The following is a 22301-nucleotide window of genomic DNA, read 5'->3' as shown; positions in this document are numbered from 1 at the left end:
GTCTGGTTGCATCCAGAGAGCAAATGACAGGTTGTTGCATGAGACAACAACCACATATGATGAATTAAATGAATATGACAAAAGTTGTGCCTATGTGGCTGCTCTCTAATGCAACCTCCGATACCCGAAATGCCTTTTTCGATGATCCCTAGCGAATTCACACCCCCCAACACACGCACAAATACATAAATATAGATATACTTATACGTGAATTGCTTGCGTCCATTGGGAAAGGCATTTGGCGGGTGGTCCGTCGCATATCAGACCACACACCTCGTGAATGGAGACAAAAGCTGATGTATTGATTCACGAGGTGGCTGGTCTAACATGCGACAGGCCAGCCGGGAAATGCCTTTTGCGATGGCCCCTAGCAAATCCCTACTTATATATATATATATATATATATATATATATATATATATATATATATATATATATATAACAATGATAGATACAAGGGAGCCCTTGCATAAAGAGCCAAAAAGGGCTCTGGATTGGATCCATGTATTTTCAGTTACAATTTAAAATTGGTTGAAAAAGTAAAATCATTTACATTTGATGACGTGGATCCAATCCAGAGCCCTTTTTTGGCTCTTTATGCAGGGGCTCCCTTGTATCTATCATTGCTCCTATATATATATATATTGTTAGCCCAAGGGTTCAACAAGTACTCCTATTGAATTGTTTTGATGATTAACAAACTAAATTTGTTTTAAAGGTTTTATACACTAATGATTTCCATTGGCAAAGTTATAATGTTCACAGTGTACCATCCTCAAGAGTGCATGACAAGGTTGAACTCAAGGTTGAACTCGAGGTTGAACTCAAGCACAAGAATGGCAAATCAACTCAAGCATCAATGGAGTTGAGTGAAGACATGTCAAAGCCTCTACAAGGTGCCAACAAGATTGAAGACCAAGTAAATTTAGAATGTAAACGGTCCTCAATGTTTAGTCTAGGTCTATGGCACAAAGGAGAGTTAAAATCAACCTAGATAGAATTTAATGGGTTTGTGAATGTTCATAGTGGTGTCTCAACATTGTTGGACCCTCATGACACTCCATTTATCTTGAAAAATCAAAGTTCCAAAAACCCAAACAAAATCAGCAAAATATAAGGAAAATCTGCTGGCCGTAGGCTTCTCGGAACTCCGAGAATATTCTCGGAGCTCCGAGCTCGGAACTCTGAGAAAATTCTCGGAACTCCGAGAATTGTTCCAGGTTCAAAAAATTAGCCGCTCGGAGCTCCGAGCCCGGAGTCCGAGACGACCGTTGGGGTGCGAATATTTTGTCTTTTTTTGTCCCCTCTATTTATATGAACTTAGGGACTCTTGGGTTTTCTACCCAAGGACATTACAAAGATTTCAAGAGCACAAAAAGTCATTTGTTCTCCTTCTCTTGAAGATCTTCACTCTCCATCTCTCTCTTGTGCCATTTACCTTAGATTATTCTTGAGAGACCTTAGGACCTTCACTTGTTCAATCTTGTTCTTGTGAGAGTGAGTGAGCTTTACCTTAAATTAGCCTATCTAGAGGCAAGCAAGCTTTTTCATTTCATCTTCTTTGTATTTGGCACAAAGGGCGCCGTAGAAGACCCTTGGAGCGTAGAGCTCGATTTGTACAAGGCGGAAGGAACGCCGTATTTAAGTTCCTTGGAGAAGATAGTGGAATCCTCAAGGAGAGTAACTTGAGAAGAGTGGAGTAGGTCTTGAGATAAGACCGAACCACTATAAAAATCTTGGTGTCAAAGCTTCTTTGCCTCTTCACCTCTTCTTGTGTGGTAAGTTTTCACTATTGCTTTGAATACTATTTTTGATTTCCTATTCAATCTAAAACTAGTGCAATCTAAGTTTTCAAAATTCTTAAAATTTGAAAAGAAACCCAATTCACCCCCTCTTGGGTTGCTAAGTGGAATTTCACTTGGTATCAGAGCATAGGCTCTTACATAGGAATTCTCTTTGAAAACCTACAAGGGAAAGATTCAAATGGCAACCTTTTCTCATAGCAATGAGGGGCAATCCACCACTAGACCTCCCTTCTTCAATGGCTCAAACTATCCATATTGGAAAGCTAGAATGAGAGTGTTTTTAAAATCTTTGGATTTTGATGTTTGGAGAAGTATCCAAAATGGATATAATGAACCTAGTGTTGATATGGAACTATGGGATGAAAATGAAAGAAGAGAATCCACTATCAATGCAAAAGCAATGAATGCCTTGATTTGTGCCTTATCTCCCGAGGAGTTCAATCGAGTTTCTACTCTTGAAACCGCTAAGGAGATTTGGGATATGCTAGAGGTAGCTCATGAAGGGACAAATCAAGTGAAAGAGTCCAAGATGAATCTTCTCTTTAGAGAATATGAGCTATTCATGATGGACCCAAATGAAACCATTGCCGAAATGCATACTAGGTTCACAAACATAACAAATGGGTTGAGATCCTTAGCTAAACAATTGTCTAGCAAGGACTTAGTTACCAAAATACTTAGGTCTTTACCTAAAGATTGGGATCCCAAGGTCACCGCCATTGAAGAAGCAAAAGACGTATCAAAAATGGGCTTAGAAGACTTAATAGGTTCCTTAACAACTTATGAAATGATTTTAAAAGGAAGAGAAACCTTAAACAAACAAAAGGAAGATACAAAAAGGAAAGGAATAGCTTTCAAAGCAAGAGTTGAGAGTGAAGAGGAAGAGAGTGAAGAAGACACACAAGATGATCTTGCTCTCTTCACCAAGAGATTCAAGAAATTTCTCAAATTCAAGAAAGGAGGCAACTCTAGCCAAGGAAGAAATAGACCCTCAAACAAAGAGGAGATGAGATGCTATAAGTGCAACAAGGTTGGTCATATACGGCCAAATTGCCCACTCATCAACAACAATGACAAGGATAGGAAGAATAGAAGACATGGCAAAAAGGCTTTGTGTGCGGCGGCTTGGGATGAAGGGAGTGCTTCATCCGGAAATGAATCCAACGGAAAGGATGAAGATGACCTTTGCTTCATGGGACTCGCCGATGTAACACAAGACATCTCCTTATCCGAGGTAAATGATGTTGATGATATATCTCATGAATTCTCTAATGATGAACTAATTTTTGCTTGTGAAAAACTTCATGAAAATTTGGATTTACAACTCGCCAAAAACAAAACAATGAAAAAGTCCTTACAAAATGTCACTAGGGATTTTGGGTTCATGAAAAAGGAATTCGATTTGCAAACCAATACAAGTGAAAAATTGTTTTTGGAAAACAAAGCTTTGAATGAAGAAGTAGACAAATTAATCTTTGAAAACAAAAGCTTAAAAGAAGAAAATGAGAAACTTATTTTGAAATGCAAAGAACTTGATTTGACATTTAAAAAATTCTCATGTGGCAAAAATAAACTAGATGAAATTCTTGAAAATAAGCTTATCTCTCTAGAAAAAAATGGTCTTGGTTACCAACCCTTTTCTAAAGGAAAAGCCTCATTCAAAAATAAAGCTATAGGAAATTTCTCCTACATCCATGCTAACACTAGTGCCTTTATTCCCACTTGTCACTATTGTGGTAGAATAGGACACTTAAGGTTTGCATGCAATGTTAAGAAATCAAAAGCAACAAAATTTATGTGGATTAAAAAGAATGAGCTTTATGATGTTGCTAACCTTGAAGGACCCAAGAAAAAGTGGGTACCTAAAACTTCAACATGAGCTTTGATTCTTGTAGGTGTGCTTGAAAGGAAAACCCTCAAAGGACAAATGGTTTTTGGATAGCGGTTGCTCAAGGCACATGACGGGAGATGTAAGCAAGTTCGCCTTTGTCACCATGAGTCATCAAGGAAATGTCACCTTTGGGGATGATACAAGAAGCAAAATCCTCGGTGAAGGTACCATTAAAATTAAGGACATTAAGGTTGAACATGTTTTGCTCGTTGACAGTCTTTCATTTAATTTAATAAGCATTAGTCAACTATGTGATCTTGGTCACAAAGTTCTTTTTGAAAAAGATAGATGTAAAATTTTGAATTCCAAGAATAATGAAGTTGAATTTGTTGCATATAGAGATGGCAATATGTATTCATTAGCATTAGAAGACCTTGAAAATCAAAACATCCAATGTCTCTCCGCCATGGATGATAACCCTTGGTTATGGCATAGGAGACTTGGTCATGCTCATATGGATTTAATTTCAAGATTATCTTCTAAGAATCTTGTGAGAGAGTTACCTAAACTCAAATACATTAGAGATAAAGTTTGTAGTGCTTGCATTCATGGAAAACATGCTAAAAACTCTTTTAAACCCATAAGTGTATTATCTACCTCTTGTCCACTCCAACTCCTTCATGTGGACCTATTTGGTCCCATGAAGACTAGTAGTAGAGGAGGAAGTAGATATGTATATGTGATTGTTGATGACTACTCTCGATTCACTTGGGTGTTATTCTTAACTAGTAAAGATGAAACCTTCAAGAAATTTGTCAACTTGTGCAAGCGAATTCAAAATGAACAAGGGGTTTTCATAAATGAAATTAGAAGTGATCATGGAACCGAGTTTGAGAACTTTGAGTTTGATACCTTTTGCAATGAAAATGGAATCAAGCACAATTTCTCGGCTCCAAGAACTCCCCAACAAAATGGGGTAGTTGAAAGGAAAAATAGATCTATTATTGAAATGGCTAGAACCATGTTAAATGAGCACAATGTTCCAAGAAACTTTTGGGCGGAAGCCGTTCACTCGGCTTGCTATATTTTAAATAGAGTGCTCATTAGACCTCACCTTAACAAAACACCTTATGAACTATGGAGTGGAACACCCCCCAAAGTTAGCTATTTCAAAGTCTTTGGTTGTAAATGTTTTATATTAAACATGAAAGACACCTTGCATAAGTTTGATTCAAAATCCGATGAAGGTATCTTCTTAGGCTATTCAACCCATAGTAAAGCCTATAGAGTCTATAACAAAAGAACTCAAATTGTGGAAGAATCCGTGCATGTCAAATTTGACGAGTCATTTGAACCTCCTAATGTCATTAATGAAGATGATGATGGTGTCAATCTTCTAGAGCCTCTTAGTCAAGTAGAGTCTATTGTCCAACCCTTAGAAAATCTTAATTTAGAAGGTCAACCTATAGAAGAACTTGAAGTAGAAAGTCTTCCTAAACATAGTAGAATCATGTCTAGTCACCCCTCTACTCAAATCATAGGTGAAACCTCACAAGGAGTTAAGACAAGATCTCACTATAAGAATGTTTGTGCCAATATGGCCTTTATCTCCCAAATAGAACCCAAGTCCATAAAAGAAGCTGAAAAGGATGAATTTTGGATGATTGCTATGAATGAGGAACTAAACCAATTTGAGAGAAACCAAGTATGGAGGTTAGTTCCTAGGCCTAGTGATCACCCGGTTATTGGGACTAAATGGGTGTTTAGAAACAAACTCGATGAGCATGGAGATATTCAAAGGAATAAAGCTAGATTGGTAGCCCAAGGTTACAACCAAGAGGAAGGTATCGATTATGATGAGACCTTTGCTCCGGTTGCTAGATTGGAAGCCATAAGGATGCTACTTGCATTTGCATCCCATAAAAACTTTAAGTTGTATCAAATGGATGTGAAGAGTGCATTCCTAAATGGGTATATTATGGAGGAAGTTTATGTTGAACAACCTCCCGGTTTTGAGGATTTCAAATACCCTAATCACGTATATAGGTTGGACAAAGCCTTGTATGGTCTAAAGCAAGCTCCTAGAGCTTGGTATGAGAGGCTTAGCTCCTTCCTATTAGAGAGTGGCTTTCAAATGGGCACGGTTGACAAAACCTTGTTTATTAAAAGAAAAGGAAAAGATATGCTTATTGTTCAAGTCTATGTAGATGATACAATATTTGGTGCTACCAATGATAAGATGTGTGAAGAATTCGCACAATCCATGCAAAAAGAGTTTGAGATGAGTATGATGGGAGAGCTTACCTATTTCCTAGGACTTCAAATCAAACAATGTAAAAATGGAATTTTCATCAACCAAGAGAAGTATACTAAGGAACTCCTTAAGAAATTTGGCATGGATAGCTCTCAAATCAAGCCAACTCCTATGAGCACTTCCACCAAATTAGAAAAGGATGAAAGTGGGAAACCGGTTGATGAGAAAAAGTTTAGAGGAATGATAGGAAGTCTATTATATTTGACCGCTAGTCGGCCGGATATAATGTTTAGCGTGTGCATTTGTGCTAGGTTTCAATCGGGTCCTAAAGAGTCTCATTTGAGTGCCGTTAAGAGGATATTCAAATATCTCAAAGGAACTCCTTCTTTAGGATTATGGTATGAACGATCGAATGAATTCAATCTAGTAGGATTTTCGGATGCCGACTTTGCCGGTTGTAGAATTGATAGAAAAAGCACAAGTGGCACTTGTCAATTTCTAGGAAGGTCTCTAGTGTCCTGGTTTAGCAAAAAACAAAACTCGGTAGCCTTGTCTACAACCGAAGCAGAATACATTGCGGCCGGCGCTTGTTGTGCACAAATCCTATGGATGAAGAACACTCTCATGGACTATAATCTTGCATTTAGTAATGTTCCAATCCATTGTGATAATACAAGCGCCATCAACTTGACAAAAAATCCAATTCAACATTCTAGGACTAAGCACATAGAGGTAAGGCATCATTTCTTAAGAGATCATTCTCAAAAAGGGGATATTGAAATTAAGTACATCCACACCAATGAACAATTGGCGGATATCTTCACAAAACCCCTTAATGAGGATCGATTTTGTGACCTTAGGAGTGGACTCAACATTTGGAGTCTAGATCAAATGAAAGAGTTTGCACATGAAGCATGAATAGAAGACATAATTATCTTTGTATATATAAATATCTCATATTTTGATTGTGACTACATGGTTTTTGATGATCCAACCCTAACTCTAAAAATCACTCAATTGGTACCCATAGCCCACTTCATTTCAAGGGGGAGTCGGTACCATCACCCTAAATTAAGATACTTAAAACTTTGGCCTTGCGCCATCATCAAAACCCTCGAAAAGTCATCTATGTTCATGCATTGGATCATGGTTGGTTAAGTTGCAACTCAAAATATCACATGTAACTCTGTTCTCCTCCCATTCAAAATTAAAAAAAAAAAAAAAAAAAAAAAATTTCTCGGAACTCCGAGATTTTGTCTCGGAACTCCGAGGAAATGAACAGAGGGCTCTGGAACGTTTCTCGGAACTCCGAGAAAATTTCTCGGAACTCCGAGATTTCTTCCAGGCTTCTCGGAACTCCGAGAAAATTTCTCGGAACTCCGAGAATCGGACAGTAGAAAAATAAAAAAATTGCGTGTGTTCTCGGAACTCCGAGAAAATTTCTCGGAACTCCGAGAATCGGACAGTAGCAAAACAAAAAAAACGCGTGTGTTCTCGGAACTCCGAGACTATTTCTCGGAGCTCCGAGAATCGGTCCAGGAGCGTTAAAACCCCTGGATCCGGTTCATTTTTTCATTTTCTCCTCTCCCCTTTCCCTCTTCCTTCCCTTTCTTCTCAAATACTACCTCCATTTTCGTTCTTTTTCTTCCTTTTTCAACTTCCACAACCCCTTTTCCTCCTTCAAACCATTTCCTTTACCTCTCTTCTTCCTACCAACCCATTTTTCTTCTTCAAACCCTAAAATTTCTCCTTTTTTTCGTTTTTCTTCTTCTTCCTTTCTCCCCTTCTTCTATTTTCTTCCATTCTAGGGCTATTTCCTTGTTTTTAAACCCTTATCCGTCTCTATTTCTCTATTTTTCTCTATTTCTCTCTATTTCTCTCTATTTCTCTTATTCTCCTTCATTTTAGGGCTATCTCTCTACTCACATTTCTTCTCACAATGCCTCCCAAAACCAAAAATCTCAACATTGGAGGCTCCTCCCAAGCTGCAGACCCTGAATACTTTCCTGAAGAAGTTCCCGAGGAAGAAGGGCCTTCTCGGAAGAAGGCAAAGGCAAAGGCTGTAGCGGCTGAGGTTGTGCCTAACTCATTTTTTACTGGGGATAAAGCCAAGAAACTCTGGGCCGACATCGGCACTAGGGGCATCCTCACCGGCAGGTACATTGATCCTCCTGTCCTTCAAAATTTCGACTTACAGGCCAAATTTGATGCCCTTCACTGGACATCCATCCTACACCTCAATGAACCAGTATACCCTCGATTGGTGCGTCTCTTCTACGCCAATCTCACAATTTCTCCTTCCTTCTTCAAAATTGAATCCAAAATCAAGTAAACAGTGATCAAACTCAACTATCACACCTTTGCCACTCTTCTTGGGATCAGCTTTGATGGCCTCACCCACTATTTCTGGCCGGAAGATGGGACCCATTCACTTGATGATATCGATCATGACACGGTCTATGGTAGGATTACGCGGAACTACCACTCTGGTATGCCCGTCCAATCCGCCGACCTCATTCCGGTAGCACGTATGCTTCACAACTTTATGTACCACATCTTCATCCCTCGTGGTGGGATGCGTGAAGCCCTCAGACCCTTAGAGGCCTATCTTATCTACAGCATTCTCGAGGGCCGCCAGCTTTGTCTGCCGTACATCATGTTTCGCTACATGTTTCAGACCCCTGGCCGCTACCGCTCTTCGTTGCCCTATGGCATGGTCCTCACCCGTGTCTTCCGTCACTTTGGCATCACCTTGGATGGTGAACTGACCATGACTCCGACTGCCCCGTTTGATGAGCAGACCTTTAACCGAATGGCTTTGAATCAAGTCGCGGTTGACGATGCTCCTGCCGCTGGAGGCGGCTACGAAGCCGATGCTCAGGCTGCACCGGCCCCGCAGCCATCACAGGATACATCTTCATACTGCACTCGCCAGGATTTGGCTCAGATGCAGGAGGCTATTGAACGATCCATGGCCTCACAATTTGCGCAGCTATCTACCCATGTTGACTCTGAGATCTCTGCTCGCTTCCAGACCATGACTACCCATGTTGATGAGCAGTGGGCCGCTTATTATCGCTACCTCTCCGGTGACCAGTGGGGCCAGGCACCGGGCAGCTCTTCTCATCAGCCACCGCCTCCTCCGCCTCAGTAGATGGCTCGAGTTCTCTGATGCTCAGATTTCTATTTCTATTCGGTGTATCTATCTGTTTCTGTTGTGTATCGATAGTCTTTGGACTATACGCTGGTTGTATGGATCTTTTTTTTGGGATGTTTTAGGTTTATCTATATCTGTCACCATTATGCTGTGTCATGAATGCTATGTATGCTGACTGATTGTATGCACTTTTCTGTATGCCATTTCACATCCTCTATATATATCTCTATGTTTCATTCTTTTTGCTTGCATACCATGTATTATGCCTACTCTCTTTATCGCATTTCACGTTACTTGTTCATTTGCTCTCACCTTCCCTCACTCCTTTTGTTCCACCTTTTTGGTGATGACAAAAGGGGGAGAATATTTGAGCTCCCAATGCATATATTAAGGGGGAGCAAAGCTCTATGCTTAAAATGTTGCAATCAAATTTTCATCCTTAAAGTAATGCCTTAAATGTTCAATTAAATCAAACTCTTAGGGGGAGCCCAAAGTGTTTTATTCATCCCTAAAGGGGGAGCTCCTACCCTAAAACAAATTATGTTTGTCATCATCAAAAAGGGGGAGATTGTTAGCCCAAGGGTTCAACAAGTACTCCTATTGAATTGTTTTGATGATTAACAAACTAAATTTGTTTTAAAGGTTTTATACACTAATGATTTCCATTGGCAAAGTTATAATGTTCACAGTGTACCATCCTCAAGAGTGCATGACAAGGTTGAACTCAAGGTTGAACTCGAGGTTGAACTCAAGCACAAGAATGGCAAATCAACTCAAGCATCAATGGAGTTGAGTGAAGACATGTCAAAGCCTCTACAAGGTGCCAACAAGATTGAAGACCAAGTAAATTTAGAATGTAAACGGTCCTCAATGTTTAGTCTAGGTCTATGGCACAAAGGAGAGTTAAAATCAACCTAGATAGAATTTAATGGGTTTGTGAATGTTCATAGTGGTGTCTCAACATTGTTGGACCCTCATGACACTCCATTTATCTTGAAAAATCAAAGTTCCAAAAACCCAAACAAAATCAGCAAAATATAAGGAAAATCTGCTGGCCGTAGGCTTCTCGGAACTCCGAGAATATTCTCGGAGCTCCGAGCTCGGAACTCTGAGAAAATTCTCGGAACTCCGAGAATTGTTCCAGGTTCAAAAAATTAGCCGCTCGGAGCTCCGAGCCCGGAGTCCGAGACGACCGTTGGGGTGCGAATATTTTGTCTTTTTTTGTCCCCTCTATTTATATGAACTTAGGGACTCTTGGGTTTTCTACCCAAGGACATTACAAAGATTTCAAGAGCACAAAAAGTCATTTGTTCTCCTTCTCTTGAAGATCTTCACTCTCCATCTCTCTCTTGTGCCATTTACCTTAGATTATTCTTGAGAGACCTTAGGACCTTCACTTGTTCAATCTTGTTCTTGTGAGAGTGAGTGAGCTTTACCTTAAATTAGCCTATCTAGAGGCAAGCAAGCTTTTTCATTTCATCTTCTTTGTATTTGGCACAAAGGGCGCCGTAGAAGACCCTTGGAGCGTAGAGCTCGATTTGTACAAGGCGGAAGGAACGCCGTATTTAAGTTCCTTGGAGAAGATAGTGGAATCCTCAAGGAGAGTAACTTGAGAAGAGTGGAGTAGGTCTTGAGATAAGACCGAACCACTATAAAAATCTTGGTGTCAAAGCTTCTTTGCCTCTTCACCTCTTCTTGTGTGGTAAGTTTTCACTACTGCTTTGAATACTATTTTTGATTTCCTATTCAATCTAAAACTAGTGCAATCTAAGTTTTCAAAATTCTTAAAATTTGAAAAGAAACCCAATTCACCCCCTCTTGGGTTGCTAAGTGGAATTTCATATATACATATATGAGGAAAGTGTTGGTGAGCTTAAGCGCCCAATCACATTGGGGCCTACTTTGTTAGGATGATCCAAAGCATTCATTTGAAAGGCCCTTACATAGATGGGGTGTGTACAAAAATCAGCTCCATATGGTCATCCTAACCCATGCATTTGTGGAGGTCAAAATGGACAGACATTATTTGTCCACAAATCTGCCCATTTTTGTCCTCCACAAATGGAGGGGTTAGGATGATCCTATGCAGCTGATTTTTGGTACACACCCTATCTATGATAGGGCCTTGCAAATGAATGGTTTGGATCACCACAGAAAATGTGGGACCCATGTGGTTGGGGAGCTTAAGCTCACCAACACTTTCCTCTATATATATATATATATATATATATGAAAAAAGTGTAGCTACACATAGCTATACCGACGGCTTAAAATACAGTGGGCCCCAGATTGTTTGGGTGATGCAAATCATTCATTTGATGGGCCCTCACATAGATAGGGTGTGCCCAAAAAACAGCTCCATAGGATCATCCCAACCCTACAATTTGCGGAGGCAAAAATGGATGTGTAAAAACCTTCACAAATCTGTCCATTTTTGCCTCCACAGTTTGAAGGGTTGGGATCCTCCAATTGAGCTGATTTTTTTAGCACACCCTATCAATGTGAGGGCCTATCAAATGAATGGTTCGGATCACCTAAACAATGTGGGCCCACTGTATTTTAAGCCGTCGGTGTAGCTAAGTTAGCTACACGTATGTGTAGCTTCACTTCTCTCTCTCTCTCTCTCTCTCTCTATATATATATATATATATATATATATATATATATGAGGAAAAGGATTGTACGCTCGACCGTACCTAAAGTTAGGTACGGTAGAGTGCCAAATCACATGGGTCCTCCATTTTTGGTGGGCATCTAAACCATTCATTTGCAAGGCCCCATCATAGATAGGGTGCATACCAAAAATCAGCACCATTGAATCATCCTAACCCCTCCAAAACTGGAGGGCAAAATGGGCAGATTTGTGGACAAACACTGTCTGTCCATTTTGGCCTCCACAAATGGATGGGTTAGGATGATCCTATGGAGCTGATTTTTGGTATGCACCCTATCTATGATGGGGCCTTGCAAATGAATGGTTTAGATGCCCACCAAAAATGGGGGACCCATGTTATTTGGCACTCTACCGTACCTAACTTTAGGTACGGTCGAGCGTACAATCATTTTCCTCATATATATATATATATGGGATTTGCTAATGTCCATCGCAAAAGGCTTTTCGCGGCTGGTCTGTCGCACTTCAGACCAACCACCTCGTTAATGGAGACAAAAAATGTTGTTTCCATTCACAAGGTGGCTGGTCTGAAGTGCGACAGACTAGCTGCGAAAATTCTTTTCGAATGGAAGCTAGCAATTCCCTATTGCTAAGGTCCATCGCAAAAGGCTTTTGCGAAGACTTTTCGCGGCTGGTCTGTCGCACTTCAGACCAACCACCTCGTGAGTGGAGACAAAGGATGTTGTTTCCATTCACGAGGTGGCTGGTCTGAAGTGCGACAGACTAGCTGTGAAAATCCTTTTCGAATGGAAGCTAGCAATTCCCTATTGCTAAGGTCCATCGCAAAAGGCTTTTGCGATGGACTCTAGCAATTCCCTATATATATATATATATATATATATATATATATATATATATATACACACTAGTAAAAAATCCCGTGCGATGCACGGGCCGACAAAGAACTGTACGGACCACATCATAGGTTGATCCAAACCGTCCATGTGATGGAACACAACATCAGTAGGTTGTGCCCGTAACATCATTTCTATAGGCTGATCCTAGCCCTCCAATCTATAGAGGTTTTCATAATTAAAAAAGCACAAAGGAGGGGGTAGGATTGAAATTATGTGGCTTTAATGGGTACTTTTGTTAAAAAGCATAAAGGAGGGGGCAGGATTGAAAATATGTGGGTTGAATGAGTGCCTTTGTTAAAAAAAAGTCAAAAAAAGTGATGAGTAATTCTCATAGAATTTTGGGAGAAATTCAAATAATTCTCTCATTTTCTCCCCCACTATATAGTACATATATATATAATTCTATGAATTTTTCTATAGAGCATATAGCAGAAGAGAAAAGGAGAGAATTATTTGAATTTCTTCCAAAATTCTATGACAATTACACGTCACTTTTTTTAACAAAGGCACCCATTCAACCCACATATTTTCAATCCTACCCCCTCCTTTATGCTTTTTAACAAAGGCACCCATTAAAGCCACATAATTTCAATCCTACCTCCCCTCCTTTATGCTTTCTTAATTATGGAAACCTTTATAGATTGGAGGGCTAGGATCAGTCTATGTAAATGATTTTACGGGCACAACCTAATGATGATGTTTTCCATCACATGGACGGTTTGGATCAACCGATGATGTGATCGGTACATTTCTTTGTCGGCCTGTGCATCGCACGGGGATTTTTACTAGTATGTATTAAAATCATTTCCATAATATGTTGTTCTTCTTAAATCGGATGGTTAAGATCACCCTATAGATTTTTTTATTAAAAAAGCATAAAGGAGGGGGATAAGATTGAAATTATGTGGCTTTATAGGTTGATCCAAACCGTCCATGTGATGGAACACAACATCAATTGGTTGTGCCCGTAAAATCATTTTCATAGATTGATCCTAGCCTTCCAATCGATATAGGCTGATCCTAGCCCTCCAATCGATAGAGGTTTTCATAATTGTTGTTCCTCTTGCAAGTGTCCTGCATGAGTAATATAAATTAGTTCTTTCGTCATTGTCATATGTCCTTACCTCTTCTCGGTAGTTTTTTTCCGTAATTGTCATAGACAGGTACCTTGTATCGGTACTTTTTATATGTAGATTACGATTTTACCCTCACATAGATAGTATGTACAGATATGTGGGGAGGGCAACAAACGGTAAAAATCACCCCCATTGACGTGTTAAATGGACAATAATTCTCCCTTTTCTCTTCTGCTATATAGTATTAGATTATATATATATATATATATATATGAGAAAATGGTTCCTACACATATGTGTAGAGAGTTCTCTACACACTAGCTTAAAATACAGTGGGGGCCCACATTGTTTGGGTGATCCAAGCCATCCATTTTAAAGGCCCTCACATAGATAGGGTGTCTACAAAAAATCAGATTCATAGGATCATCCCAACCCTACGATTTGTGGAGGTAAATTTGATGTCTTTAAACCTTCACAAATTAGTTCATTTTTTGCCTCCAAAGTTCGAATGGTTAGGATGATCCTATGGATTTGATTTTTTGTGGACACCCTATCTATAAGAGGGCCTTAAAAATGAATGGTTTGGATCACCCAAATAATGTGGCCCCCACTGTATTTTAAGCTAGTGTGTAGATAACTTATCTACACATGTGTGTAGGAACGGTTTTCTCTCTCTCTCTCTCTCTCTCCCTCTATATATATATATATATATATATATATATATATATATATATATGAGAAAACGGTTCCTACACATATGTGTAGAGAGTTCTCTACACACTAGCTTAAAATATAGTGGGGGCCCACATTGTTTGGGTGATCCAAGCCATCCATTTTAAAGGCCCTCACATAGATAGGGTGTCTACAAAAAATCAGATCCATAGGATCATCCCAACCCTACGATTTGTGGAGGTAAAATGGATGTCTTTAAACCTTTACAAATTAGTCCATTTTTTGCCTCCACAGTTCGAATGGTTAGGATGATCCTATGGATTTGATTTTTTGTGGACACCCTATCTATGAGAGGGCCTTAAAAATGAATGGTTTGGATCACCCAAATAATGTGGCCCCCACTGTATTTTAAGCTAGTGTGTAGATAACTTATCTACACATGTATAGGAACCGTTTTCTCTCTCTCTCTCTCTCTCTCTCTCTCTCTCTATATATATATATATATATATATATATATATATATATATATATATGAGAAAACGGTTCCTACACATAAGTGTAGAGAGTTCTCTACACACTAGCTTAAAATACAGTGGGGGCCCACATTGTTTGGGTGATCCAAGCCATCCATTTTAAAGGCCCTCACATAGATAGGGTGTCTACAAAAAATCAGATCCATAGGATCATCCCAGCCCTACGATTTGTGGAGGTAAAATGGATGTCTTTAAACCTTTACAAATTAGTCCATTTTTTGCCTCCACAGTTCGAATGGTTAGGATGATCCTATGGATCTGATTTTTTGTGGACACCCTATCTATGTGAGGGCCTTTAAAATGGATGGCTTGGATCACCCAAACAATGTGGGCCCCCACTGTATTTTAAGCTAGTGTGTAGAGAACTCTCTACACATATGTGTAGGAACCGTTTTCTCTCTCTCTCTCTCTCTCTCTCTCTCTCTCTCTATATATATATATATATATATAGAGGAAACTGTTGGTGAGCTTAAGCGCACCAAACCAATTGTGCGCTTAAGCTCCCCAATCACATGGCTCCCCAATCACATGTGGTGATCCAAACCATTCATTTGCAAGGTCTTATGATAGATAGGGGGTGTACCAAAAATCAGCTCCATAGGATCATCCTAACCCCTCCATTTATGGAGGACAAAAAATGGGCAGATTTGTGTCTGTCCATTTTTGTCCTCCACAAATGGAGGGGTTAGGATAATCCTATGGAGCTGATTTTTGGTACACCCCTATCTATGTAAGGGACTTTAAAATGAATGCTTTGGATCATCCTAACAAAGTGGGCCCCCATGTGATTGGGCGCTTAAGCTCACCATAAGTTTGGTGAGCTTAAGCGCACCAACAGTTTCCTTATATATATATATATATATATATATATATATATATATATATATATATATATATAGAGAGAGAGAGAGAGAGAGAGAGAGAGAGAGAGAGAAAGGGAGAGCGAGATTATTAAATAATACTAAACAATTACATATCCTAGTCGGGGGTTGTAGTTAACCCTAATCAAGGGGCAACCCACATCCCATATAATACTTAAGTACCCTCTTCTCCATGTTTCACACCAAAAACTAAACCAAAGAAACCTTCTCCACTCTAATCAATGGCCTTGTCTTCCCGAAAATGAGAAACCCATACTTCAACCTAGCCCTCTGGGCCTTCTTCGTCTTGTTCCTCTCCCAACCCTCTCACCAGGCCTACCCACCTCTCTTCAACCCTAGACTCCAACAAGCCTTCATAGCTCTACAAGCATGGAAACTCCTAATCACATCCGACCCAAATAACCTTACCTCCAACTGGTACGGCCCCAACGTCTGCTCCTACAACGGCGTCTTCTGTGCGCCTGCACCCGATAACCCTAACACCATTGTAGTTGCAGGAATAGACCTCAACCATGGCAATATTACAGGTTCCTTACCCGAAGAACTCGGACTCCTCACCGACCTCGCTCTCTTCCACATTAATTCTAACAGTTTTTGCGGTACCATCCCTAAAAGCTTCCATAATCTCCACCTTCTCTTGGAGCTCGATCTAAGTAACAACCTATTTTCCGGCCGCTTCCCACCAGTGCTCCTCTCCCTCCCTTCATTAAAATATCTTGACATCCGATTCAATCAATTTGAAGGGGCAGTTCCAGACGCCCTCTTTGATTTAAATCTAGACGCAATTTTCATCAACAACAATGGATTTCGCTTCACTCTGCCGGAAAATATCGGAAACTCGCCGGTCTCAGTCCTTGTGTTGGCCAATAACAAACTTAACGGCTGCCTCCCGCCGAGCCTCGAAAAAATGGCAGGAACTTTAAATGAGGTTATTCTTTTGAATACCGGCATCACCGGTTGCGTGCCACCGGAGATCGGATCATTGAATAAGGTGACCGTATTCGATGTCAGCTCTAATAAACTGGTGGGGCCCTTGCCAGATACGATCGGAGATATGACTAGTTTGGAGCAACTGAACGTGGCTGATAACCGGCTCTCCGGCGTTATTCCAGCGAGTATATGTGAGTTGCCGAATTTGGATAATTTTACATTTTCGTATAATTATTTCTGCGGTGAGCCAGCGCAGTGTCTCAGCCTTCCGGCCGAGGATGATAGGAAGAACTGCATTCCGGGCCGACCAGTTCAGAGGTCAAAAATTGAGTGCGCTTCATTCCTTTCGCAGCCCATCAATTGCAATGTGTTCGGCTGCTCGCCGGTGATTCTGCCGCCGCTAATGCCGCCATGGCCGGAAATTCTGCCGCCATGGCCGGAAATTCTGCCGCCGCTATTGCCGTCAACGCCTGAAATTCTGCCACCACTACTGCCGTCAACGCCGGAAATTCTGCCGCCACTACTGCCATCAACGCCAGAAATTCTGCCGCCACTACTGCCGTCAACGCCTGAAATGCTGCCATCTCCACTAGCACCACCTCCATTTCATTACTAGTAACCGTGTGATATTCTTCTCTCATTTTATTGAGCAAAATGCCGTTGTGTTTTGGTAGAAGAAAGAGCGTATTTAAGGTGACCTCATCACACCAAATGTTTTGAATTATGTTTTTTATGTAATGATTGGGGTTATTATTGTAATAAAGAGGATGATCTGAGTATATGTTGAATTCCCACAAGAAATAACGAGGGGCAACTGTCGATGGGCCATGACCCCAAAAAACCAAACGTACAAATTAGCAGAGTAGTTGATTTAATTCCTTTTGAATGTAAGACATTTGCTACATTTATTTCCAATGTCCATCCATCGAGAAAAGAAAAGAAGAAAAAGGAGAAGAAGAAAGAAAGAAATGATATCTTTAGGAGCCCACAAAGTAGGGGTGTAACTCTGGTCGATTTTTTTGAATTCGGTTAGAGCTTTTACCACTAAATCGGGTTAGGTTAGCGTGGAATCCAATTGGTTTTTTTAGTAAATTCTCAACCCGACCCGTCCCAAGTTGCATCCCTACCACTAAGGCCATGTTTGGATTGCTGGAATTTTCTTGAAAAATTAAGAAAAAGAATTTTTTTTCCAGCATTTCACAACTTTCCATTGTTTGACTATACATGAAAAAAGTAACTTGAACTGCCGCAATTCTAGTTTTATTTAGAGGGACCTTTAATTTATAATGACATCCCTACAATTTAACATATTCTCTCTAACTTCTGGAAGTAACTTGCCCTTCTGCTTTAATTTATAATGACATCCCTCCAAGTGAGGTGTAAATGCATGTGATACGATCGACTAGTGGGAATTTACTAAATCAATGGTCTTGATCACACATGTATGTTATGTGGACACAAGAATGGTAATTAAGATAATATCTTTAAAATGATCATTTGACTAAGAAGCTCAAAAAATTTAAGCTCTCAATTCTTACCGTTTCTATTTTTACATCATTAAGACTTGGCCACAAAGCGCATATGTTTTGAATGAATCAGTTGGTATAAAGCGTTTATACGAGTTGTTTTCCTGTAGTAATAAATAATAATGCCCAAAACTTATGTTTTTTTTAGCTGTGTCTTGATTCTACGGGCTTTGGTTTACAGGATCATGTGACCATCTACGCTCGATGGGATAGTTTTGATGAATGTGCACCTATGTCTTAATGTGGGGATATTATCATAGAACGACTCTGAATTTCATTTCAACACAGATAATACAGAAGAGATGAGTATATATTGTTGTCATTTCTCATGACGTATGAGAGTAATGTCATTTTTTTATGAGAAAGGTACTTTGGTTATTCTATATGATATATGGCATTTTTGTCATTTTTATGAAATGTGGGTATCTTGTCATTTTTCATAAGTTAGTGTATTTTATCATTTTCTATGAGATAGGGGTATTTTGATATTTTCTTATAGGCAGGAAGATTTCTTTGGTCATTTTCACGAGAAATGGGTATTTTTGTCACTTTTTGAGACTTAAGTTTTTAGTCATATTATATGTGATACAGGTATTTCTGTCATTTTTCATAAGGTAGAGGGGCATTTTAGTGATTTTCTATGATATAGGGGTAGTTTAGTTATTTTCTATGAGATATGGGTATTTTGATCACTTTTAAATATGATGAGGCAAATTTTATCATTTTTCACGAGGAGTACTTAGGTCGTTTTATGAGATGTATGTATTTTTGTCATTTTCCATGTGATAACAGGTATTTTGGTTATTATCTATGAGACAGGGTACTTTGGTTATATTCTATGAGATGTGGGTATTTTTGCCATTTTCTATGTCATAGATGATGCACGTGCGTTCCCGCTACAAGCTTTTGGACCGTTTTTCAACCACAATTTTTGCTATTAAATGAAAGAATTATGGGAAATGGTAAACTACAAAGTTTTAGGTGTTTTTGAGTTCTTTCCAACATGTACTCATGGTCGAAATTTGGAACAGTGGTTAAAAAGTTATTGTTGTTTTAGTAGACGGTGTTTGTTAGTCCTATGGTAGTTAATACATTTGTGAGTTACCAAGTTATTTATGAGTTTGTAAGTCCCTAAACTAGATGAATCGACTCATACTCAACAAAGTTGTTGATGAGCATCCGATGCCCCCATTAGAGAAATCATGTTATTTCTTTTCGTTTATGTGTTTGAGGGGCATATAAATGAGACAAACAATGGGCGGTACCATTACAGATCAAAAACCCAGATCTAATGGTCATATGTCATGATAAAATCTAAAATGGTTAGTCTTGCTTATTTTATGCCTCATTTCCTTTGCATTAGATATGACATCGTTCAATCCATTAGCTAGGATCCTTGAAGACAACAAACTTACTAGTCCAAACTATGTTGACTGGAAGAGGAACTTAACCCTAGTACTCACTGCAGCGAAAGTTTATTGAGTCTTGACTACTGAAGCACCTGAGTTGCCTGGTCCCGATTCTCTCCCTAGGATGTCAGGGACTGAGCCACAAAATGGCATGGAGATAATGAAATGGTAAGTGCTATATCATTGGGTTGATGTCGAACGTGTTACAACAACATGTCGGAATGGCTTCAGCCATGGATATTATGTACAATCTTAGGAAGATGTTTGGAGAACAAAATCGCAGTGCCAGACAAATAGCGATTAAGGGCCTAGTTTCTACTAAAATGGTGGAAGGAACCCCAGTTAGAGATCACATGTTAAAAATGATAGGCTATCTAAATGAGCTCGAAGTTTTAGGAGCCATGTTAGATAAAGAGTCGCAAGTCGACATGGTGCTAGCATCCCTACCACCACCATTCAATGACTTCATCATGAATTACCACATGAACAAATTGTAAATGACGTTGACAGAGCTGTTGAATCATCTTCAACTGTTGAGGACCTTCAGAAAAAGAATAAGAAATCCTCTTTCTTTGTTGAAGCTAATGCAGTCTTAACTCCCAAACCAAAAGACAAGGGAAAAAGAAGGTAAAAAGGCTAGGGTTCTAAGAAAATATTTTCAAAGTCAAGAACAAGAAAACTTTCAAGAAGAAGTACACCAAATTCATTGTTGTTTGCTTCTATTGTGAAAAGGTTGATTGAGGGCGAACTCTACCTATAGGTTGGAACGGATGCAACGGTTGCAATCCAAGCTGTGGGTGATCTACTACTAGCATTTTCAGGAGGATATTTAGATTTAAATAATTATCTTTATGTTGTTGTAGACACTCCCATTTTGCTACACTTTAAAAAGTAAAAGATTCGGTAGTTTGTCAAGTCACGAGTCCATATTTCGCAATAGATTATGCATTCATGCATTCTATGGTAGATTTCATCTCATTTTAGGTGTTTGGAAGTTGATTCGCAATCCTAAAGGTTTCTAGGGTGTTCCAATGGTATCTGGAAGATGAAAGTATAAGTTTCCAAGCAAGTGAAAAGACCTGCTATTTTTAGAAATTTCAGGGTTTCCCTCATTTTTGCCTATTTTTGCATTACAGGGGTATTTTGGTCATTCCCGATGTGTCTCATTTGAACCCCGAGTTGTGTCTGAGAAATCTTGAGCGATTCCATGAATTTTGAAAAAAACTTCTATTTTTATAATTTCTCAGGGTTTTACCTAGTTTCACCAAATTTTGTACCTCAGGGGTAATCTGGTCATTTCTAATATGTTTCATTTGACCTCTAGGGTGTGTCTAAGGAATCTTAGATCATTTCATGAAATTTGGAAAGCCTGCTAAATTTAGAGTTTCTCAGGGGTTTCGCTTGACTTTGAAATTTTATGTGTCAAGGGCATTTTGGGTATTTTCAGGGGGTACCAAATGATCCTGTTTGATATTGCCCACCAAAATGACCAAATTTTAAAAGTTACTATTTTTTAAGTTTGACCACAAGAATTTTCATTTTTAACTTTCCCTTTTAAGGGGTGAACCAATTTTAGGGTATTTCGGTCGTATTTGGATGTGTAATGGTCCAATAGGGGTATTTTGGTAGGAAAAATTATTTTTTCTAAAGGGGATGGTTCGACCATATGTCGATGGTGTACCATAAATGTCATATGGGTTGGGTTCATCAATAAAAATTTTAAATTTAAAAGATTTTATTGAATTTCCATTAAAAAAAACCCAAAATACATGTCATAAGGCCCATTGGGCTAAAGCCCACAAGGTGGGGGTCCATGTGGACCCACCCGTGTGGGTCGGAGCTTCTCCATGGTTATGGGTTCAGAAGAACTAATTGTGAATCTCTCTAGACAAATGGCTGCGCTAACAAAAGAAGTTCATTTGATGAAGCAACAAATGCAAACCTGGTATTGTCAGTCCCAAAGTTCTGAATATTTCGGTGATAAAAATATCAAAGTCCAGGATGTTGTTACTAGGAACTCTGTCAAGCGGCACCATCAAGATTCTGTTGGGCCCTTAATTCTTGAATATGAACAAGAGCCACCATCTGAGAGTCCTAAAAGAGAATTCACCGACTTGCCGATCTCGCGACCTGATGCTTTGAAATGGTTGCTCAAGGAAAGAATGATAACAGTATTGGAACCAGGGCCTGTTCCTAATCCTCTTCCCAGGTCCTTCCAAATGAAAGAATTTTGTGATTACCACATACGTCCTGGTCATGCTACTAATAAATGCCTCAGTTTGAAATATGATATTCAAGACCTTATAGACATGGAGCTCCTCGACCCTCAAAATCTTTTGTCAAGCGGCGGAACTCCATCCTTTCCTGATGACTGCAAACCATGGTTTGAGCAAATGAAGAGAAAGTCTTACGATAATCACGACTAGCAATGTACAATAATGGGTCGGAATATATTGAGCCCGGTCTCCACAGGTCAGGAAATCAAAGAGGCCACAACACATTGTGCTTATAACAGGGGCAATTTTACTTCAAAAAATATCAAGGAGCTACAAAACCCTATGGTATTCAAATACAATCAGTCAAGGTCTACACCTGAGCAAGAGCTCAATAAGGAATTTACCCCTCTCCCGTTTCCACCGTCTATCATATTACAGCGAGAATTGGCTTCAGGCAATATTTATTTACCTCCCATTAAA

The 22301-nt window shown here is 39.4% G+C and overlaps 1 protein-coding gene across 1 annotated transcript; it reads left to right on the top strand.

Moving 5' to 3' along the window:
* Positions 1-15906: 15906 nt before the first annotated feature.
* Positions 15907-17449, top strand: LOC143887093 (leucine-rich repeat extensin-like protein 6). The gene has a single exon (XM_077391207.1). The coding sequence runs from the start codon at positions 15982-15984 to the stop codon at positions 17284-17286; it is 1305 nt and encodes a 434-aa protein (XP_077247322.1). The 5' UTR covers positions 15907-15981; the 3' UTR covers positions 17287-17449.
* Positions 17450-22301: the final 4852 nt, after the last annotated feature.

This window comes from Tasmannia lanceolata, unplaced genomic scaffold, assembly GCF_043159265.1.
Source record: "Tasmannia lanceolata isolate RefF3 unplaced genomic scaffold, GAP_Taslan_0.1 ptg000012l, whole genome shotgun sequence".
NCBI lineage: Eukaryota > Viridiplantae > Streptophyta > Magnoliopsida > Canellales > Winteraceae > Tasmannia > Tasmannia lanceolata.
The sequence above is the reverse complement of the archived record's forward strand: the minus strand, read 5'-3'. Positions and strand labels throughout refer to the sequence as shown.